This window comes from Nicotiana attenuata, unplaced genomic scaffold (assembly GCF_001879085.1).
Source record: "Nicotiana attenuata strain UT unplaced genomic scaffold, NIATTr2, whole genome shotgun sequence".
Lineage (NCBI taxonomy): Eukaryota > Viridiplantae > Streptophyta > Magnoliopsida > Solanales > Solanaceae > Nicotiana > Nicotiana attenuata.
This window is the reverse complement of record NW_017672232.1, coordinates 35868-60953: the sequence shown is the minus strand read 5'-3', so window position 1 is coordinate 60953 and position 25086 is coordinate 35868. Positions and strand designations below refer to the sequence as shown.

The window sequence follows — 25086 nt, the reverse complement described above, 5'->3', positions numbered from 1 at the left end:
CCGTTGTACTTAGTAATCTCAGGCATGCGGAATTTTTAAGGGATTGGCTTTGGAGCCGCACTCGGAGGGAAAGGGTTCTGTACAAACTTCTTGGCATCCAAGCCTTTCAGTATCGGCGGCGCTCCCGGGATCTGGTCGACCCTGGAATTGTATGTTTCCACCTTTTTGTCGTTTTCTTTGATTTTCTTCTCCCCTGATTCTATTCGTTTTGTTAGCTCCTCAAGCATTTTTATGATCTCGGGGTTATTACCCGACTCGTTCCCACAAGACCTCTCCGTGACTGGTTCCTCCCTACGGGTGATCTCTCGAGACGGATCGGGCTCGATTCTGCTCAGTACGCGGCTCTGGTTTTGTAATTGAGCTATCGCCGCCTATTGAGCCTGTAACATTTCGAATATCATCTGTAGATTGATCTCGCTCCTCCATTGTTTTGAGTCCGTGCTGTCGATCGGGCTCCACCACGAATGCTATTCTCGGGGTCAGAAGGGAGGCTTGTGTCGGTAGCCACATGCGAATTAGTGTCCAACGGGTCCGCAATTGGAATTCCGATGGGATCAACGGGCGGTACCTCGTTACCGGACGCTATGTGATTTTTTTCACGGTGGTGACCAGACTCATTGTCAGCAGGTAGAGGTGCTAATTCTGAGTTTGACATATTGAGCTTAAGCCAGAAATCAGAGACACTTCAAAAAATAAGTGTAAAATAGAGTGTGTTATAGAAATTTGTATCAAATAACCACTATTATCCTTAGCCTCGCGGTGGGCGCCAAACTGTTTACCCACATAATCAGATAACAATTGAATTTATAAGTAGTTTTAAGGATACGTAGATTAATTTGACACAAAGTGATAAATTAAATTGTAGATAAGCGAAAATCATAAAGTAAATTCAAATTATATAACTCGAACAGTTATAACCTTGAAAAGTAAGTCTCGCTTGAACTGTATGTAATTCAAATGATATTAGATACAAAAGAACATTAGCTTGCAGGAAGAAAATTATATTATAATGCTTTGGGATGTGTGTTACAATGTGTTTTACAATTAATCAACCTTTATATAGTAGGGGAGTCCTACTTAGGTACAATTCTATATAAGGTAAAAAATCTCATGATTTGCTAATTAATCGGTTTCTCATTGACATGTGCCGAGATTTCCGCCGTGATATCCTACCGGTTATGATATTTCGGCCTTCCGTTATTTGGTCCGACAATATTTCCTCGAGCTCATTCAGAAGCAAGGTCGGTTTCGGAGTCACGGACTCGATGATCTTGAAGACGTATGTTCTAACCTCGTACCTTGGTTCGATGGAACTCGGGGTCGATCTTCAATCCGTTACATTTCAATCCCGACCTGTCATGCAATAGAAGAGCCCGATTCCGACCGTATACAAACTCACAAACTTGCATGTCAAGAATCTCAATAATTCTTCCTCATAATTCAAAAATCGTCATTCTCAATATTTGAACATTTCTATCAAAAATACAAAATGGCATTATCTCCTAGGTTATTACCTCATTCACCGCACCGCATATCTATTCGTCCATATCTCCATAGTTAGGCACATTAATTTGAGGGGATTTGCGGCGGGAGGGATAGGGGTGGCTGGTGCAAAAAACAAAAAAATAAAAAAAATTGAAAATACAAAAAAAAAAGAAAAAAAAAGAAGAAGTAAAATTGGGGCAATTAAGTAAATTTTTATGTAAGTTGGGTTGAGATCCCTTTGTTTTGGGTGAGTTTCATGGGTTGTATTTGAGCTGCTTAATGGGTCAGAAATGGGCTATAAAATATAATGAAACTTGGGTTCAACCCAAATAAACCCAGGAGCTAAAATATTTGTAGCCCAATCCATTAATCTCTGGGCAGGTATAAACTCGTGTACATATCCCCGCTCTTTATAGTAACCTCACAAGTCGAGAAGTATGTTTTAGCATCTGAGGCTCATTACACCTTTTCATCATTTTCTTTTTACAATACCTCTCCATAACTCTTAAACCCACATTCTAGGTGACGTCCACCCAAATAATAATTCTGTACTTGAGATGACACATATTTATTTTTATCCCTACATCCTCTGTAATTCTTTTGGAACTACGGTTTCATCGTAATACTTAAAGTCATGTTACATAATTCATTCTCCATTTTCAAGTCTTTGACCAAATTTGTACATAAGAATTTTCTTTTACATGCAAAGATTCCATTTTTCTATCTTCTCACTACAATCTTAACTATGAACAATCCAAAAACTTCTAACTTCATTCCTCCTAAGCCTCTTGTCATTGATCAAATGCAATGCTCAACATCTCCTACGCCTTCAAACCAATGTTTCAAGGACAGTCTAATTGATGGGATTCATGATGGAGAGATCCACATGATCATTGATTCACATAACCAGTCTCATCTACCACCTTCTAATGGTCTTGCAAATACAATACCCTACTCAAATGATGATCATCTAATTCATCTATCTCCAGAAGACCTACATCGCATTTACTCTCCATGGAAATTCTATGCGATCATAAAACTACAAGGAATGAGAATCCAACATCAATTGCTCAAAAAGAAGATTCAAGATCTGTGGAAACTAAAAGAAAATTTTCCACTCATATATCTAGGATCTGATTATTTTATTACAAAGTTTAGCAATGAAGATAGCATGTTTAAAGTCCTTCATCAAGGTCCTTGGTTCATCTTTGGACATTTCCTATTTGTCCAAAATGGGTACCAAACTTTATTGCCTCAAAAGCCAAGATCTCACTAGCTGCTATTTGGCTACGTTTACCACAATTGCCAACTGAATTTTATGGTGGCCAAATCCTCACAAAAGTTGGAAACAAGATTGGTAAACTTTTAAAAATTGATGCATGCACCTCTTCTACCCTAAGGGGTCGTTATGCTAGATTATGTATTGAAGTTCCACTGGAGGTTCCGGTCACACCATTTGTTTACATTGGACCACACAAACAAGAAATTTATCATGAAGGTGTCAATTTCCTATGCAAGAATTGTGGTAGACTAGGGCATTCAATGGCCTCATGCAATTACACGATACAAAGAAGCAAACCTTCCACTTCAAAAGGAGACAATGCCACTAGCCAATCTAAGGCTTTAGACACTACAAGTCATGACATGCAAAAGGGATCTCCTCTACCTAAAGAAGATGTCTGGCACACTGTTTCTTTCCCCAAGAAGAAGAAGACTATGTACAAGCCAAAATCACAACAAGCCAATAATGGTAAGACAATGGTCCATTTACTTCCCATCCCAGGTAAGTCCTCCCTTCCCCCTCTATCTAGAAATATTAATCTCAACGGGAACACCCCTACTCCTTTTTTACTTACTAATAATACTAATCAAAATGTTAATACAATTGATTCAAACAACTCCTTTGATGCATTGGACAATCCGCCTGCTACCACCAATGAATTCACAAGGAGTCTAGGAAATAACGACAACCCCTGCATGGCAATTGACGTGGCTGTCAATGAGCCAATAAACGTCCACTTGGCATACCCCAAAATCACCCAATTAAATTATATGCAAAGCCATAATTACTCCTCTACTACTAATGATGCACTAAACCATCTTAAATCTATGCGTATGTCACACATAACCGCCTCCAATTCCTCTAATATAACACATCCCACCACTAATGCTATATTACTAGTTGCATGGGCGTTAATTCCCCATCTTCAATACCAAACCACGTGGACAAAGAACTTCCCTCCCAATCCCAAATGGCCAATGAACAACACCACGTTTCCCTAACAAAATCTAAGCAAAATCTCTCTAACACCACTGCCTCACATAACCTAGCAGATATCAATATAGATATCAACACTGCATGTCCATCCATCTCGACTACTCACAGTAAAAACCTAGACCTATACTCTCATAACACTCATATAAACCCTAACCTTCCTCTTGACAATGCCAAGGATCCCAATCACTCAAAGAAGACGTTATCGTCTGGTGCAAATACTACGACACCAAAGAGCCCTAAACATGTCCAACCCACCTCTTCCCCAAAATGAAGCATCAAGCAACCAGATCTTCTTCATACAACCACCACTACCACAGGATCATCAACCCCTTTCATGGGTGGAGCAAGCCCTCATGGGCTATGCAATAACGTTCAGCATGATTCTCAATGGTCAAGAAACAATCATAGTTCTACAAAACTCTCATTTCCTAGCTCAACTAGTTTCGGAGGGAATGAATATGGCCATGAACAATTATTTCAACCATGTGTGGATGAACAACATCCTCCACCCACTAGCCCCCTCCCTAAACCTCAGACAAGCCCAAGCCATGAGGAATCAATGGAGTCTCCCACCCCACTTCAATCCCATCCAGTCCCAACAAGTCCCAGCAGATCTCCCATTCTTCCCTCCAGGGGAGATCAACAACATGAACCCCATCTTCATCCCCTGGAAGACTCCGGTCGACACAGTAGCTCCACAAAACAACCAACAACAACCCCATGCACCACCCCCACAACATGCACAACCCCCACCCCCACAGCCACCTCTTGCACAACCCCAGATCCCTCCAATGAACCCTCAGGTTCAGGCCCCTCTCAATGTACTAGAACCAAAAAATGTAGAGATGGAGGAGGAGGAAGAAGTAAATCTACTGGGATCCGATCCAGTCCTAGAATTTTCAAGAATCAACGAGGTAAAAGTCTACCTCTTCAGGAATCAAAGAGAAAAAAGGTATGTTCTAAGCTGCCCAACAGCACTACACAAATTCTCAATAGATGTGAGACCCCCTCAGGACCCAACGGTGAGGAATCATGCCATGATCCTAGTTCCTTCATTAAGGAGGAACCCAGTTCCTCAAGCTCAGAGGGAAAATGGGACACCAACAAACCATGCAAATATGTATAGGCCTATCATTGTGATAATTTGGAACATCCAGGGTGGCAACAATGAGAACTTTAGGGTCAACTTTCGAGAAATGCTTGATACTCATAGACCTTACATGGTTACTCTTCTGGAAACTAGAATGGAAAGTCACTCGTCCCTTCTAAGTGATTTTGAGTTTTCTCAAATGATTGAGGTGCCCAGTGAGGGTCAATCAGGAGGTATAGTGCTACTTTGGGGTGCAAATATGGTCCAAGTTCATAACTTTGTTAGAAACAATCAAGAAATTCATGCCATAATCGAGGTACTTCCTTTAAAAATTACTTGGCTCTTTTCTTCTGTTTATGTTAGTCCTAAGTTGTTTAAATGGGTAGAGATGTGGAATAACATAGAAAAAATCAGTAATACTGTTAACGGCCCATGGCTTCTAGGGGGGATTTCAATGATGTCATTACCTCAAATGAAAAGCTTGGTGGTAACACCATTAATCGTAGACGTAGCAAAGAGATTTGGAAAAGTATTAATCATTGTAAGCTACTAGACTTAGGATACAAGGGTTGTAAATACACATGGTCAAACCATAGGAAAAAATCTAAAGGTTTAATTATGGAACGACTAGATAGAATCTTTGTGAATAAAGAGTGGATCGACCTTTACCCTAAGGCTGTAGTGGTTCATCTTCCTAAAACTCATTCCGACCATAATCCTCTACTATTAAACTTAAAACCTAGGTATGGAAACAGTATTGACAAACCCTTTCGTTTAGAAACTATATGGTGTAGACATCCTGGCTTTATTAATATAGTAAAACAAAGTTGGTTAGGAAAAGACCTTGTTGATGCCCAGAATAATTTTACCAAGGAAGTTATTCATTGGAAGAATTCTACTTTTGGGGATATCTTCAAAAGAAAGACAAATCCTTGCTAGACTCAATGGAATCCAGTCTTCTCCGCATCACCATAATAGTGATTTCCTACGAAACCTTGAGTCCACCCTCCAATTATAATATAACAATATCTTACATATGGAGCATGACTTTTGGAAGTTATGATCTAGGAGTAATTGGCTAAATGATGGCGATGCCAACACAAAGTTCTTCCATATTATGGCCTCTAATCGTAAACGCCGTAATGCCATTATGTACTTCACTAATGATAAAGGAGATTGGATAACAGATCCAAACAAAATTTTAGATCAATCCTTTACTTTCTTTAGAGAGGCCTTTCAAAGTGCACAAATTGCCTCCCCTATTAAAAATTCTATCTATGATCCTTCGACTATTAATAAGCCAGACTAACATTGTCTAGACAACCCCCTCACCAATATAGAAATCACTAAGGCCATCTTTTCGTTCAAACCTTTTAAAGCTTCAGGCCCGGATGGCATACATCCCTTTTTCTATCAAAAATATTGGCACATTTTAAAAGACTCCTTCACATCTTACTGTCACAAAGTTTTTTCCACACAATCCCTGCCTAGTGGAATAAATGACACTTATTTATGTCTCATTCACAAATTCCCCAATGCTTATAATCTTAAAAATATCAGACCTATCGGATTATGCAATACTGCTTACAAGGTCATTACTAAAATCATTGCCAATAGATTAAAATCCTTCCTGCCCCTCCTAATCAGTCCTATGCAATCTAGCTTCATGAAAAATAGAAGAACTAGTGACAACGCCATCATCATTCAGGAAATTATGAATAGTCTTAGATGTTCAAAAAAATCTAACTTTGATATGCTCGTTAAACTAGATTTAGAAAAAGCATTTGATAGACTAGAATGGTCTTTTATCCATAAGACCCTTCATTACTTCAAATTTCCTCCTAAGATTACAAGACTCATTATGCACTGTATTACTACTAGCTCAATAGGGGTGTTAGTAAATGGATCAAGAACAAATTTTTTCCAACCTAGTAGGGGTATTCGTCAAGGTGATCCTCTCTCCCCCTATATTTTCATATTGTGCATTGAACTTCTTTCTAGACTTATCAATCACCAGGTTGATCTTAGGAATTGGGATCCCATCCAAATTGACCATAGGGGCCCTTCCTTCTCCCATATACTATTTGCGGATGACCTAACTCTCATGGAAAAAGCTAATAAAAAAACTAGCCTTTGCATAAAAGAATGCATGGATTTTTTCTCCATGGAATCTGGACTAACCATAAACAAATCTAAGTCCAGAATTGTTATCCCTCCTAATTGCCCAAAAGATCACTTAATCTACCTAAACTCTCTTTTTGGCATAAAATGCACCACTGAGTTTGGTAAATATCTTGGATTCCCTATCCTTAATAAAAATCCTAAAGCCAAAGACTTCCAATTCATCCTGGATAAGTTACAAACTAGACTCTCTCATTGGAAATATTCCTTTCTCAATATGGCTGGGCGTACTACACTAGCAAAAAGTACCCTAGGAGCAATCCCCTCTCACATAATGCAATACACTCTCCTTCCTTCTAAAATCCTTCAATCCATTGATAAAATTCAAAGAAATTTTATTTGGGTCACTAAAAGTACTTCTAAAAAGCTTCATCTCATTAATTGGGACACTGTCACCAAGGATATAAAGGAAGGTGGATTAGGTATTCACAAGGCAAAGTATAAGAACTTGGTTTCCCTTTCAAGCCTTGTGTGGAGACTCATAAAAAATTCATCATCACCTTGGTGTTACCTTATCATGTCCAAGTATGCTCACTCAAAGGCTATCACAAACTATTCTTTCATCTGGAAATCCATCCTCCAAGGATGGAAACTATGCAACAAAGGAATTCTGTGACATCCCTCAAAAAATTCGAGCTTAAGCATTTGGTATAACAATTGGATTTACAACAACTGCCCTACCCTTAGAAGCTCTATTGAGGGCCCCCTTAACAAAAGTGAATGTGATCTTTCCCTGGGCAAGTTAAGTAGGGGCAATAATTGGGATTTAAGCAAAATTGGCTTTGAATTATCCCCTAAAGTTATTCACAATATTAGTCTTACTCCTACCCCCTCCAATAACTCCAAAGTGGATGATCTCAGTTGGAAACTAAGCTCTAATGGTATTTTCTCCACAAAGTCCTGCTATAACCTTCTTAATAATCCCTACCCTCCTTCAAATTCTTATAAATGGATATGGGATCTACATTGTCCTAACAAGATCAAAATCTTTCTCTGGAAGTGCTGTCACAACCGTGTTCCGTGTAGAGATTATTTTCACAAAATTGGTATGAATGTGGATGACACATGCACTACATGCAGAATGGGTATTGAGACCATCCAACACATCTTCTTATACTGTGCTTCAACCCAAAAATTCTGGAAAGCCATGGGCATCAGCTACCATAACACTATGGGCGATATTAATTGGCTTAGTGACCTTCGTGATGCCTTCATCAATCAAAATTCTCGTAAGATTAGTTGACAAACTCTTTTTCCTTTTTGCATTTGGGAACTTTGAAAAAACAGGAATAACAATAATCTTAATAACCTTCGCTACCATCTTGACGTAAAAAAAACCCATGGACTTTGCATGGGAATATATCTTTTTCACTGAGTTGAACCCTTTTAAAGCCAAGAAAATTCCCATTGAGATTAGGTGGTACAAACCACCAAAAAATGCTATTAAACTTAACTGTGATGGCGCTTTCTCTTCTACTAACAATGCAGCAGGAATTGGTGGACTATTCCGCAATAGTAATGGTGATTGGATTTTGGGACATCAAAAAGCGACACATGCTGCCTCCCCAGTTCATGCAGAATTACCAGCACTTCTCGAAGGGCTAAAAATTGCAGTAAACTTTAAAGATACAAACATGGAAATTGAAACTGACAGCACGGATGTCATTAAACTACTACATGAGGAATGTACTAACTTTCAAAATATTATTCTTGAATGCAGATGGTTAATGCACCAACTGAAGCTCCCATTACTGAGGCACAACTTTAGGGAAGGAAATGAAGTAGCTCATCGACTGGCCAAGGAAGCTTTGAAGAAACCTCCCAGTGACAAATGTATTTACCATGCTTGTCCTCCTTTTTTGTGCAAGAAGAAATTCAAAAAGACAAGCATGAATCTTGTAATAGTTTAAGAACTATCTCTACGGATGTTTGTAATTTCCTAGCAACTATGGGCAATAGTAATGCCCTTAAGACTATGTCTTACTCCTGTAATTTGTCTTTTAAGTAATAAATATCGTGCTTTTATGTTCCAAAAAAAATGATTTCAAAATTATGTCGCCCCTTTGTACAGTTTTATCCCGTGACGTATCCATCCATTCGAGATTCTTTGCGATTTAAAGTCATTCAATTTCATTTATGACTTTTCATTATTCCTCCAAAAGTTAGTTGCCCTAAATCGCACATGCAAGTATACGCGGTCAATCAAGTAATAAAGAGTAAGTAGAATATTGTTTCCATGAGAACTTGTGATCAATTATCAACTAATTTAGGCAAATTCTAATTTATCGAGAGAAGGACAATGTCAAGGTAATTTTTGTTTAATTAATTCTACTAGCTAGAGCTTTAATTAAAAGAAAAACTAATTTAATTATCATACTTAGCATGAATGGTTGAATTCAATGAGAAATAATATTCCAAGGTTATGGCTGGCCAACAATCCTGCTGAATTCATTAATCGACTCGACTTATTGATTTATCTGTATTATTATCCTGCAAGGACAATAATACATATAGAAATTCGATAACTTCTACTCGCCTATTCAATTTACTCTAACCCCTATATTCCAATGAGATTAGAGATAAAAAGAAAGCATTATAATTTCTTGCACAATTGGCTAAGCACGACAAATAGGTATATTTTTATCCGTATTCGCAAATTAATTCCCCAATGACTAGGTTCAAGATCGCGCTCTATTCAATCCTATTGCGATCAAGAATTACCTCTTTCAAGTTCAACCCGAGATTCATATATAGTATTTCAATGTTAGCTAGGTAGTAAAATAATTATACTCGAGATATGAATAAACAACTCAATATGAAACTCGTCAAATCAATATCCGAATATTAACATTCATGAAAAACCATAACACCAGAATAAACGAGTTTAGCCATGCACGGTCATGGTAGCGGTCTCAAATAATTCCCAAGAATAAATAAAAATCAACAAAAGAAGGGAAAAATAAGAACTCAAGACGAATTCCACGTTCTCCAAACTCTGTGATGGCTTTTCTCCGCTTCCAAGTGTGTTGGATGATCTAAAAGAGGCGTTTTTGGCTTATCTATTGCATACAAAAGTCGTGGGCCAAAGTTTTCCTTTTACTTTTCTGAATCATGCTGAGTTGGATGTTACGCATCCGCCTCAACTCGAACTTCTCAGCATCAGATGCTAGGGTGGATGCTTCGCGTCCACCCTCTGTTCCCTCAACCTTGCTACGCCAGGTGTGGATGCTAAGGTGGATGCCTTCTTACGACTTCACTGCTAAAGGTGCTCCAAATAGCCTTTTTTCCAAGGCTGGATGCGACACATCCACCCTCTTCTCCTATAGCTAGAGCATCTTTTCTTCATAGTTTTGCACTCCAAATATCCTAAATTATCACGCACAACCTAATTAGTTGAAAAACCAATAATTAACATGTGTTGGGCATTTTTAACACCAAAAGCGGTTAAAAATGTGTAAAGTAACATTAAAACATATAGAAATATTCCCAACATCACCACCCCACACTTAAACCTTTGTTGGTCGTCGAGCAAAGTAAAATCAGCCTATAATAGATCGAACAAAATTAAGCTTACCACTATCGAGCCACAACTTTTCAATTATGCTCAAGCACACTCATGACTTTGGTTGATACCAATAATTAACCTTTTGAATATACATTCTTTAACTTACTTCCCCGTGTTATAAACATGATAAGCACAATATTGAATAGTTCAAAACAATCAAATAGCAAATTCAAGACATCTCAACCTCAGAAAGTGACTCCCTAGCGTAACTACTTTCAGGCCAACTTACTCACTCTAACTGAAGAGCTTAATATAGTCACCTATCGATCATGAAACATGTGCCCTCACCACAAATCAAAGAGAGATAGTCCATACACTCAAATAAAATTCGAACGTATTTTAAGGACTTCAATTAATGGAAGAAATCGCTCACTCTCTCAAAGAAGTCCACATGCGCACAAAAGGTACCATAGGCTTGACCGTTATATAAATCTCTACTAATGTAGGCATGCTCAGTCTAAAATCAATTAGGACTTTATCATGGTTGTAACGTGGGCTAAGAGACAGATAGAACATATACAAGAAATAGTGGTTAACCCTCCTAAGCACCTTAACACGTCACGTAATCACTTTAAGTGCAACTTTCTTCAACCCAACTTCAAACATCACAAACAACATCACCCCCAAAATTTTTCCTTTTTCTTTAAGCACTACTTTGACTCACACGCACTAGCAGGACAAGATGTATTATTGCTTTTGCTAAACAACATTTCTCTTCTCTCGGATTTATTTATTTATTTATTTTATGATTTCTGCTAGTAGTGTATTTCTTACAAACAAGTGCACCTTTCTTCCTTTCATTGGTTCCACTCAAAAGCCACCCAAGTTCCCTTCTTACTTCTTCTAGCACTCATTTTATAAGTTAAGTGTTTTAAGAGGTAAAAAGATCAAAATAATATCGATTATGAATAAAAAAAGGGCATGGGGTTGTAATTTGGGTGCCAAACAAAAGGTTTACAGGCTCAACATGGATAACTAGGGATGATTTTAATTGTAGTAGCATTAAAATTTAAAGAGGATCGTGAAGGCCTAAAATCATATTTCAAACAGAGCAAAACCTAGGATTTTGCTTCTCACTATAGGGTAAGTTCTAGACACAAAATGTACTACATGGAACTACACAAAAATCTCACCACAGCACATGATTCAATTAGGATGGCTACCTCCCAACTCTCAATCAAAGCAAGTACAGAGTTAAACCACAATTTTAATGCACCAGGCATAGCAGCTAGCATAAGAGTCAAGAAAATGATCATAAGCGTCACAAAACAAATTGTTCTACTTTTCAAGGCACAAATAGTTCTCAAAAACTCATGGGAAAATTTATAATCTACATGCCCAGGTCTAGCTTTGCTGGTATCAAACAAGTCACTAAATATCTCGAATTCAATCGGAGTATTTATATCCTACACTACTCTAAAAATAAAATATACTCGGTTCAAAAATTTATCCCTTTGAAAAGAACCAATGCCCGAAGAAAAACCAAGGGGGTTACTACATATGCAATCGTAATAAAAGCAAAAGAAAATCTTTTTGGTATTTTTAATCGGACCTTAGTCCCTCAAGTAAATTGTCCAAGAGATCCATCGTCGAGAAAAGTCCGAACTTTTTCTAATTTTTTTTGTATGTTCATTTTTTAAAGAAACTATTCTAAACTAGACTACTTCTAGTTACGAATTAAAAAAAAATAATGAGATTTTTTTTATACAATTGCACTCAGAAAGTTATTCCCCCACCTCACACTTATGTTATGCATAGTCCTTGATGCATGATCACAGAGAAAAGTAGTAAAACAAGGTTGAGAAATACTCTCTCAGACCCTAGGGCCTAGCTAGCAACGTGGTCCTCAATATTAAGGGTCAGGATGATCCCACACTTAAGCTCAAACATGCTCTTCAGGTTCAACTTGGAGTACTCATACTTCCCCTAATCTACAAACAAAAATAATACAAAATGTGACACTATAAAAAATTAAAAAATAAATAAAAAATACACATATATATATATATATATAGGGAAAATACATAAATACCCCCTGACCTATACTCGGATTCCCAACTACACACTTTTTCTTTGCGGGAATCCCATTACCCCTCTAAACTTTTTTTAAATAGAATAAATACCACCCTAAAACTAGACAACCAAACTCTTGCCAAGTGGTGAGCTACACGTGCCCCACGTGTATTTTTTGTACTTTTTTTTATTCTTTCTTCTTTTTCTTATCCTTTTTTCTTATTTCTTATTATTCTCATTTTTTTGGTTATTTCATTCTCTTTCTTTTTGTTTTGGTCACCAGCGGCATAAAATGATGGTCGTCGGAATTTCACAAACACCATTTTTTCCGGCGAATTTTTTTTTCCGGCGACAGATTTTTATCCCGATCTAAGTGTGTTTTGTTTTATATATATATATATAAATTTTTCTTGAAAGTGTAATTTATGTATGGGAGGAAGAGCAAAAGAAATAAAAACGAATATAAGCTGAGAAAAACTTTTTCCAGTTAAAATTTCAATACATTATTTTTTTTCCGGCGTGGGAAGGTTTTCAGATGATGAATTTTTTCCCCCAAATCTAAGTGTATTTTGCTTTGCTTATGAATAGATCTTTTTGAGAGTTTAGTTTGTGTGTGAAAAGAAAACATGGAAGAAAAATGGTCAGACAAAGTCGCCGGTGAATGAATATCCGCCGGAATTAGAGAAGAAACGAAAAAAAAAGTAAAAGAAAAAAGACAAAGAAAAAGGAAAAGGAAAAGGAAAAAACAAGTAAGAAAAAAATGGTAAAAAAGAATAAAAAATAATCTGAAAATCATTTTTTCTTGCTTCTCACTCTCTTTTAGGAGAGTGAAATACACACACTCTGCCGCGTCAGCATTAAGGGTGCAAATAATTCCATTTAAAATAAGTTTAGGGGGGTAATAGGATACCCGCAAAGAAAAAGTGTGTAGTTGGGAATCTGGGTATAGGTCAGGGGGGTACTTATGCATTTTCCCTATATATATATAAAATACAGGTTGGTTTGCCTTCCAACAAGCGTCTGATTTAACGTCGCGGCACGACTCGACTACTCTGCACAAGCTGGGCGCTTTCACTTCTTCTTTCTCCCATGAAGTCTAGACTTTTTGCACGCTCTAAGAAGATCTCCTCTTTCATATATGGCTCTTTTCTCAATCATCTTTCACACTCAGCTTGCAACACCACCACCTCTAACTCAGTTTTCCCACCTAGATCACTATAATTCACAAAAGGACTATGCTCTATCCCATTCTATTCCATCGCAGTAATCATGCACAAGTTCTCATAATGCTTAGAGAGCTTAAGTACCTTATACACATTAAAAGTGATTTCCTCATCATCAACTCTCAGCTTCAATGTCCTTTCCCTCACATCAATAATCGCTCCACCAGTAGCTAAGAATGGTAGCCCCAAAATAATGGGCACTTTCTCATCTGCCTCGTAATCAAGAACAATAAAATCAGCACGAAGAATAAACTTTTCTATTAGAACTAACACATCCTCAATGATTCCTCTGGAATCTCTAGTGACCTATCTACTAATTGTAAAGTGATTGTAGTCAGTCTAAGGACCCCAAATCCTAGTTGCTTGAACAAAGATGATAGCATCAAATTTATACTAGCCCCTAAATCACACAGGGCTCTACCAACTTCTTGTTTCTCAAGAGACAGAGGAATTGTGGAACTCCCAGGATCCTTTAACTTAGGAAGAATTTTACTCTGAACTCTAGCATTGCACTCATCAGTAAGTACAACTATTTCAAACTCTATATATCTTTGATTATATGCCACAATATTCTTGAGATACTTTGCATACTTAGGCACTTCCTGCAAAATTTCCACCAAAGGCTAATTCACACACACTTGGATTAGAATATCTAAGAAATTCTTATACTTAGCAGCATATTTTTGCTTCTGCAATCTTTGTGGAAATGGAGGTGGTTGCCTTGTCACAACTACTGGCTCTGATCTTTCGCTCTCTATCCCATTCTCCTCAACTAGCTAAGAATTCTCCTTCAAGACTAGCCGTATACTTCTTTTTCTTTGGAACTTCTTCTAGCACTCTTTCATTTCTCAAAGTAACCGAATTTACTTGAGCCTTAGTATTAGGCTTAGTATCACAAGGAAGAGCCTCAGGTGGCCGATTATTTTGAGCATTAGCCAGTTGCCCCATTTGTCGCTCTAGGTTTCGAATAGCAGTAGCTTGATTTTGATTATCAGTCATAATTTTCCTTAGCATCTCCTCAATATTACCTATTGAATTAACTGATTGAACAACCTGTGGCAGTTGAAAATTCTGGTGCTAGCCTTGTGGTTTGAGTTGATTCTGAGCTCCTTGATTTCCACCAAATGAGTAATTTGGGTGATTCCTCCAATTAGGATTATAAGTATTGTCAAATATATTTTGATTTGTTTGTCCTCTATTTGCATTCCATAAAAAGTAAATAGATTCTGGATTGACTAGACATACATCACTAGTATGGACATCGCCACAGACTTTGCAGAACACCTGCATTTGTTGTACGGGTTGAACTTGTTGCATTGGTTGGAGTTGTTGTTGCTTCTGATTCATATGCATCTTGCTAATTTATTTTCTAAAGATGCTACGTGTGCAGATAGTGCTGATACACAACCAATTCAAGTACCCCGACAGCTTATTGGGTGATGTGTCTACCTGCTTCCCCTTGCCAATCTGGGTTGCTCTTGGAAATCTTGTTTAGCATTGCATAAATCTCATTAAAGCTCTTTTCCAATACTTGACCACCAGCTACTGCCTCTCCCACTATTTTTGTTTCAGGGTAAAGACCTTCAATAAATGTGTGAGCCAGTACCTCGTTAGTTTGGTTATGGTGTGGACAACCTCTTATTAGCCCCTTGAATCGCTCCCAAGCTGCATAAAGTGATCTACCTGCTCTCTGTTTGAATACGACTATCTCACTTCTTATCTTTTCGGCTTTACCAGAAGGAAATAACCTAGCCAAGAATTTGCGAGCCATATCATTCCATGATGCAATAGAGTTAGTTGGCTAAAATTTCAACCATTTCTTGGCGTCTCCCAGGAGAGAAAAAAGGAACAATGTGAGCTTGACATAATCAGATCTGACCCCGTTAGTGATATAGGTATCACTAATCTCTAAAAAATTCAGAATATGGTGTTGGGAGTCCTTGTATGGTAGTCCCATGAACTGTCCATTTGCTTGAAGTAGTTGGATCATGCTCTACTTAAGCTCAAAATTCCTAGTGGTCCTATGCTTTACGATACTCGAGGTGACATTAGAAAAGTTGGCATAGCTACCTCTTGTACGCCAAAGGGTGTTCATCCGCCATTTTAACAGGAAGTTGAATGAGTGTTTGTGGATTATTTGATTCCCGAGCTTCTCTCAACCTTCTACGAAATGGTCTCTCAAGTTTTTGGGTAAAATCATGTAGTCTATCCTGGTTTCTAACCCCTCGCATTCAAGAAAAGTACCTGAGATCAAACACCCAGCCAAAAACAATATTAAAAACTTAACTCGATGAGTAGTAAAAGTTTAATCTAGTAAAGCAATTAATTTCTAAGTTTCCGGCGACGACGCCAAAAACTTGTTGCCCTAATTCGCACACGCAAGTATACGCGATCAATCAAGTAATAAAGAGTGAATAGAGTATAGTTCCCACGAGGACTTGTGATCAATTAACAACTAAATCAAGCAAATTCTAATTTATCGAGTTAAGAACAATGTCGAGGTAATTTTTATTTAATTAATTCAACTAACTAGAGCTTTGATTAAAAGAAAAACTAATTAATTATCACACTTAGCACGAAGGGTTGAATTGAATGAGAAATAATACTCCAACGTTATGGCTGGCAAAAAATCCTGTTCAATTCTTCAATTGACTCGACTTATTAATTTATCTGGGTTATTAACCTACAAGGACAATAATACTTGTAGAAATTCGACAACTTCTACTCGCCTATTCAATTTACTCTAACCCCTATATTCTTATGAGATTAGAAATAAAAAAGAACGCATTAGAATTTCTTGCACAACTGGCTAAGCATGGAAAAATGTAATTTCTATCTGTATTCGCAAATCAATTCCCCAGTGACTAAGTTCAAGATCGCACTCTATTCAATCCTATTGCAATCCAGAACTACCTCTTTCAATTTCAACTCAAGATTCATATATAGTATTTCACTGTTAGTTAGGTAGTAAAATAATAGAACTCAGGATATGAATTAACAACCCAATATGATAAATTAACTCGTCAAATCAATATCAGAATATCAACATTTATGTAAATCCATAACCCCAGAATAACAAGTTTAGTCACGCATAATCATGGTAGAAATCTCAAGTAATTCCCAAGAGTACATAAAATCAATAAAATAAAGGAAAAAGAAGAACTCGAGATGAATACCACGGTCTCCAAACTCTGTAATGGCTTTTCTCCACTTCCAAGTGTGTTGGATGACCTAAAAGAGGCGTTTTTGGCTTATATATTATGTACAAAAGTCGTGGACCAAGGTCTTCCTTTTCCTTTTTCGAATCAGCTTCAGGGCTTGTTGCTGAGTTAGATGATTCGCATCCACCTCAACTTGAACTTTTCAGCATCGGATGCTAGGGTGGATGCTTCATGTCCACCCTATATTCCCTCAACCTTGTTGCGCCCAGGTGCATATGCTAAGGTAGATACCTTCTTACGACTTCACTGCTAAAGGTGCTCCAAATAGCCTTTTTTTCCAAGGTCGGATGCGACGCATCCACCCTCTACTCCTATAGCTAGTCTTTTCTTCATATTTTTGCACTCAAAACATCCTAAATCATCACACATAACTTAATTAGTAGAAAACCCAATAATTAACATGTGTCGAGCATTTTTAACACCAAATAGCACCAAAAGGCGGTTAAAACATGGGTAAAGTAACATTAAAACATATAGAAATATGCCCCACATCAGAAGTCTAGCACAATTTTCTCTTATCTTCTCCATACTATTAACACATCATTTATCTTCTTTTCTTCTTGGTGATCGCAACCAGAGTGCCTTCAACACTTGGTTATTAATGTAAACCAAATACTACATACATCTTTTAAGGACTTGTATTCCCTCCAATATTTTGACTTTCACTTGGGTACCATGTCCTTGCTCGCATAATCTTCTTCTATAAGAATATATTTGAAAAGAAAAAAAAATATTTCCCTATTTTATCCCGCATCAAGTGTGCGCATATAATATTTTCTTATTTATCTTTTAGAACTGGTATTCAAGTACTCCGGTCGAGTCATACCTGAGCCAAACTTCTTGGACTCATTCAAAATATTTGTTTGTTCATTGGCTGCTTGTCTGAAAAATGACGATTTATTATTTAACTCCAATGGCAATAATATCGTATCTTTCGCTTACAAGAAGCATGTAGTGCTGGTACAACCTCCTTTATTGTTCTTTATACTTTGTCTTATTTTGAAAGATACTTGATAAACTCCACCAATCTCTTACCTTCTAGGTAGATAGGATTTCTCTTTTGTCACCCATCACCTTATGGTAAAATTACATGTTTGAATCTCCTCCACTTAGGAGTAAGTCAATTCTCAAACCTCGACCTATCGTCCATAAAGTTTACAAAGTCTTTGTACTACAAGTAAATTTGTCTTGAACATATATATGTGCACCGTGATGTTAAGGGTTATTTATTTTTCTAACCAGAAAACTCATCTTACAGATTTCCAATTTCTTGGCTCATATATTTGTCATCACATTCGTGTACCTTCCAATTTCGATGATAGGATGGAATAGCTATGCTCATTAGAGCTCTCTTCGTTTGACAAGAGGCCTCGTCATTCCGATGATTTCAGTGGTGCCTCGTCTGGAGGCAGGGGTTTATTTGGTAGAGACTATCTTTCCGGGCTGATTAAGTCAGCGCTTTAGGTAGTACACAGTGCTTCAGATAGTTGTGGTTCTTATGGGTTTCATCCTAAGCAGCTAGTATTCATTACACATTCAGCTCATATTAGTGTACCACCGCAACAAAGTTACTACGGTGGTCGTCCAAGTCATCAGGGATCATCTCAGAGCCAGCCGATGCTTGTTTTGAGTGCAGCGATGCAGGTAATATCAGGAGGTACTATCATAAATTTAGGAGCAGCAGACCACAACAGGGTACCCGTGCTATGATTTCAGCACTGGTTGCTCCATCCCCTGCTCAGCCGCTTAAGGTGAGGGTTAGGCAGCTAGAGGTGGTGGTCAGGCCATTAGAAGTGGAGGCCAGCCAGTTAGAGGCCGCCCGAGAAGCGGAGCTCAGAGTGGTGGGGCTCGGCTCCATTTCTATGCATTCCCAGCTAGACCTGAGGCAGAGTCATCGGATGCGGTCATCACAGGTATTATTCCAATTTGTCATAGCGATACATCAGTTCTATTTGATTCGGGTTTCAGTCATTCATCTGTGTCATTCTATTTTGCTTCATATTTGGTTATGTCTCGTGATCCTTCGAGTGCTCCTGTTTATACGTTCACGCTTGTTGGGGATTCTATTATGGTATGACGGGTATATCATGCTTGTTTGGTCACTATCGGGAGCTATGAGATTAAGGTAGACCTTCTATTACTTGATATGGTTGATTTTGATGTGATCTTAGGCATGGATTGATTGTAATCTTGTCATGCTATTTCGGATTGTCACGCCAAGACTGTGACATTACTTATGTCGGGATTGCCTGATTGGTGTGGAGAGGGACTCCTGGTCATTCCACTAGCAAGGTCGTTTTATATGTGAAGGCTCGGAGTATGGTTGAGAAGGGGTGTCTGACATATTTAGCCTATATCTGTGATCCTAGTGCGGTGGTTCCTTCAATGAATTTGGTACCATTTGTGCGTGAGTTTCTAGAGGTGTTTCCTACATACTTTCTAGACATGCCACCTAACAGAGATATCGGCTTTTGCATTGACTTCGTTCCGGGCACTCAGCCAATTTTTATTTTACCATACTATATAGCCCCTATTAAGCTGAAAGAATTGAAGGAACAGTTGCATGATTTTCTTAATAAGGGATTCATTAGACCTAGTATCTCGCCTTGGGGTGCACCGGTGTTGTTTGTGAATAAGAAAGATGGAGCGATGAGGATTTGTATAGATTATCGACAGTTGAACAAGGTCATTATCAAGAACAAATATCGGTTTCCAATGATTGAAGACTTAGTTGACTAGCTTCAAGGTGCCAAAGTGTTTTCGAAAATTGACATGAGATCTGACTACCATCAGTTGAAGATTAGGGCATCAACTGTCCCTAAGACAGTTTTTCGGACTTGGTATAGTCACTACGCATTTTTGATGATGTCATTTGGCTTGACTAATGCCCTAGCAACCTTTATGGATTTGATGAGCCGGGTGTTTAAGAATTATCTGGATTTCTTTGTCATCGTCTTCATGATGATATTTTGATTTACTCCCGCAGTTAAGAGGAGCATGACAAGCATCTTCGGATCATACTTCAGACTTTGAGGGATCGTCAGTTATATGCCAAGTTTTTGAAGTGTGAGTTTTTGTTGGACTTGGTTGCCTATTTGGGCCATGTTGTATCTTCTGAGGGCATTAAGGTGGATCCTAAGAGTATTGACGCAGTTCAGAACTGGTCTAGACCTACTTTAGCTACAGAGATTTGGAGCTTCTTAGGTTTGGCGGCTTATTATTGCCGGTTCGTGAAAGGGTTTTAATCTATCTCAGACCTGTTGACCAAGTTGACCTAGAAGGGTGCTCTTTTTAGATGGTCTGACAAGTGTGTGATGAGCTTTCAGAAGCTCAAGACTACATTGACCACAACCCTAGTGTTAGTGTTGCGTATAGGTTCGGGATCCTACACCGTGTATTTTGATGCATCATATATTGGGCTTGGAGCGGTATTGATGCAGGACAATAGAGTGATTGCCTACGCGTCTCGACAGTTAAAGAAACATGAGAAGATTACCTTGTGCGTGATTTAGAGTTGGCAGCCATTGTTCACGCATTGAAGATTTGGAGGCACTATCTCTATGGCATCTCATGTGAGGTCTATACCGACCATCGGAGTCTCCAGCACCTGTTCAAACAAAAAGATCTTAATTTGCGGTAGCGGAGATGGTTAGAGTTGTTAAAAGACTATGTTATCACCATATTATATCATCTGGGAAAGGCCAATATAGTTGCCAATGCATTGAGTAGGAAGGCTTAGAGCATGGGTGGTTTTGCATATTTACGGATAATGGAGAGGCCACTAGCTAAGGATGTTCAGGCCTTAGGCAATCGATTTCTGAGATTAGATGTTTTGGAGCCTAGCCGGGTTCTCGCTTGTATTGTGGCATAGTCATTATTGTCAAAGCGTATCAAGTCTCGCCAGTTTGATGATCCTTACTTGTTGGTGTTGAAGGATACAGTGCAGCGGGGTGGTGCTAAGAAGGTTATAATTGGAGATGATGGTGTTACGAGGCTTCAAGGCCAGATTTATGTTCCAAATGTTGATGGGTTGAGAGAGTTGATCATTGAGGAGGCTCACAGTTCGTGCTATTCAATTTACCCAAGTGTCAAAAAGATGTATTGTGACTTGAAACAACACTATTGGTGGTGAAGGATGAAGAAAGATATTGTTGCTTATATCTCTCGGTGTTTGGATTGTCAACAGGTGAAGTATGAACATCAAATATCGGGTGGATTGACTCAGAGATTGGAGATGCCGGAGTGGAAGTGGGAGCGCATCACTATATATTTGTGGTAGGCTTACCACGGACCTTGAGAAAATATGACGTAGTTTGGGTTATTATGGACCGTTTGACTAAGTCTGCACACTTCATTCCGGTGATGACTTCCTATTCTTCAGAGCGGTTGGCTCAGATTTACATCCGGGAGATTATCCGCCTGCACGATGTGCCCATTTCCATCATTTCTGACCGAGGCACGCAATTCATATCGCATTTTTGGAGAGCTATGCAGCGTGAGTTGGGCATGCGAGTCGAGCTGACTACCGCATTTCATCCTCAGACGGACGGGCATCCCAAGCGCACTATTCAGATTTTGGAGGACATGTTACGTGTATGTGTTATTAATTTTGAAAGTTCATGATACCGGTTTTTACCTCTAGCGGAGTTCGCCCACAACTATAGTTATCAGTAAAGCGTCCAGATGTCTCCGTACAAGGCCTATGGGAGGCGATGTCATTCGCTGATTGGTTGGTTTGAGCCTGGAAAGGCTAGATTATTGGGCACTGATTTGGTTTGTGATGCCTTGAAAAAGTTTAAGGTGATTTAAGAGCGACTTTTTATAGCTTAGTCCAGGCAGAAGGTTCTTCTTCGAGTATGGCGTATGAAGGGCGTGATATGATTTGAGAAGAAGGGAAAGTTGAGCCTGAGGTTTATTGGCCCGTTCGAGATCTTGGAGTGAGTTGGGGAGGTTGATTACAGGATTGCATTGCCTCCTAGCCTAACAGGGGTACATCAAGTATTTCACTTTTTCATACTTCGGAAGTACCATGAGGATAGATCACATGTTTTGGATTTCAGCACGGTGAGGCTTGATGAAAATCTGACCTATGAGGAAGAGCTGGTAGCTATTATAGACTAGCAGGTTCGCAAGTTGAGATCTAAGAGTTTTACTTACTTGAAAGTGCAATGGGGAGGTCTCCCAATTGAGGAGGCTACGTGGAAGTCCGAGTCCAATATCTGGAGTATATAGCCCCACCTTTTAATCAATCCAGGTACTTTTCTATGTCCGTTAGAGGACGAACGTTTCTTTTAGAGGTGGAGAATGTGATGACTCGATAGGTACTTTTGAGTACTAGCCTTAATTTCAGTATTACGAGACCTCTCATAGCTTCATTTGATATTTTATTTGCATGTGTGATCATGTCGTTTTCCATAATTACGTAAAATTTTGAAGAAAATGTAATTTTTGGCCTAAAATGAGACTTGAGTTGACCATGGTCAACATTCTTGGTAAATGATCTCAGATCAGTATTTTGAAGATTCCGGAGTGACCCGAGCGCAATTCAGCGTGTTATGTGAAAAATTATGAAAATGAGTCTTAAGATTGAAATTCATGAATTTTGATGATTGATTCTTGTTATTTGATGTTATTTTTATGATTTAAGGTGGCGCCCGAGGGGCTCAGGTGAGTTTTGGTGGTGCATCGGTTGAGTTTGGATGATTTTTTAACTGCTAGTGTAAGGCTTTTCTGGTGCAAGCCTGCAGATATCACATTTGCGATGTCAGGTTCGTATTTTCGAGCCTCGCTTTTGCGAAGAATAGTTCGGATTTACGAACCAAGCCGAGATCGCATTTGCTCAGGGTCGCATTTGGGACGCAGTGTCTTGGAAGTGAGCTTCGCATTTGCGAAGTGTTGGTACGCATTTGCGATGGTGGAGGGGGAGGGGCAGCTCGCATTTGCAAACAAAATGTCGCATTTGCGACTTCACTGTGGAGACTTCACAGTGTTCGCAAATGCGATGCCTCCAGGTGAGTTAAAGAGGGAAAATGGGACATAGCTCATTTCACTATATTTTTCAACCCCAAACACTGTAGAGGTAATTTTTAAAGAACTTGTTCTTCCCAAATTCATTGCTAAGTGACTCTAGTTCAATTTTTATCAATTCCCCATTACTTTTCATGAGTATTAAACATCAATTCTATAAATTTTATGGTAGAAATTAGGGGTTTTGGGTAGAATTTAGGGATTTTATAAAATTGAGATTTAGACCTCAAATTGAGGTCGGATTTTGAAACAAATTACGTAATTGGGGTTGAGGTAAATAGGTAATCGAATTTTGGTTCGTATCTCGAATTTTGACAAGGCGCGCCCAGGGTTGAATTTTTCAATTTCATCAAATATTGAGCCTTTTTCATTCGTGGGTAGATTCTAAAGCCTATTTTGAATTGTTTGAATGATATTTGGATAGATTTGGTTGGTTTGGAGGCTTGTTCGAAAAAAAGCCGTGGTTGAGTATTGATTTGGTTGCGGAAAGAGGTAAGTGTTACGTCTAACTTTGACTTTAGGGAACTAGGACTTGTTGGCCTACTTGTTACATGAATTATCTAGGGGGGGAATGGCATATATGCGAGGTGACGAGTCTGCTGAGCTCAGATGTCCGCTCGTCTTGCAAGTTGGCGTTGTCATGGGTTAAAGCATGCGGGTTGGGCTATTTACCTTTATATCATCACTTATTCCATGTTATCTTCATATACTTTGATTGCTACATGATCTTATTTGTTATCCATGCCTTACCTGTTACCTGTCAATTAGTTGTCACCTGTTTTGATTTATTCGTTTCTCGCTCGATATCTGCTTACCTGCTATATATTCCTACATGTATTAATTGTAAAACTTTATTTTCTCATGTCTTTGCTTGCCTTTATTGTCTTTATGTTACTCGTTGCACTTTATCATGTTATATCTAATTGTGTGAGTCATTTAGTTGTTCTTGTATTACTGAATTGTCAAGGTTTGTAATCACGAGATATCAATTTTTCTCCGTTTGTGCTGGTAGTTCCTTCATGTTATGTACACTTTATTTTCTTTTGTGTTGAGATTCCGTTATTTGGTTGTATTGAGTTATTTATGTTTGTGAGTGGATATTGGAAATGAGTTGCGTGCCGTAATAACTTTGAGATGAATTGATAATGGGAACAGATTGGATGTCGCAGCATATATTAATATAATATTAGGAACGAATTGTACACCACAACAGATATTGTGAAATGATATTGGGATCCGGTTTTATGCCACAACAGATATTGTGATAAATGTTATGATCGGTTTGCATGCAGCAACAGAGTATGATGTGTTGTAGCTGTCTGTAGCTGTAGTGTTCTATCTCGGTGCTGCGATATGAGGTTATAAGACGATGTTATTCTAGGGCCCTCTGCTAGTTGGCCTTTGGGTCCGTTTTTACGAGTCTACTGCTTTATCTATATTTCTGTATTCTGTTATTATTATTCGTACATGTTTATAGTTAGTGTCCTGTCATAGTCTCGTCACTACTCCGTTGAGATTAAGCTTGGCACTTACAGAGCACATGGGGTCGATTATACTCCTCTACATTTCTACACTTCTTCTGCAGATTCCAATGTTGGTCCCAGCTGTGCGTAGAGGAGTTCGCTTGGATCTTACTTGCCCGGGAGATTTGAAGTACAGTTGCTAGCGTCCGTAGTCCCTAAAGTCCCCTTCTTCCTTATTTCCACTATTTATTTTGCTTCAAACAGATGTATTTCATTCAGACCTTATTTGTTGTATTTTAATTGTTCATATACTCGTGACTCTAGAATTCTGGGATATAATTAGATTGCGTTACGATTTTATTTATCACTAGTCTTAGAGTACACACAATGCGCGTATACTCATGTATTGAATAAAAACTTCTTTAAACTGACATAAATATTATTTAAAAAATATGTCTTGCGTGTAAGATATTAGGATTCACAATGTTAAATCTCAGTTTAAATTTTCGTTGTTGGTATGTTTGGACTTTAACTAAACAT

At 38.4% G+C, this 25086-nt stretch overlaps 1 protein-coding gene across 1 annotated transcript; it reads left to right on the top strand.

The window, feature by feature from the left end:
• The first annotated feature begins 8374 nt into the window (after positions 1 to 8374).
• Positions 8375 to 8944, top strand: LOC109212401. The gene has a single exon (XM_019376041.1). The coding sequence runs from the start codon at positions 8375 to 8377 to the stop codon at positions 8942 to 8944; it is 570 nt and encodes a 189-aa protein (XP_019231586.1).
• The last annotated feature ends 16142 nt before the right edge of the window (positions 8945 to 25086 follow it).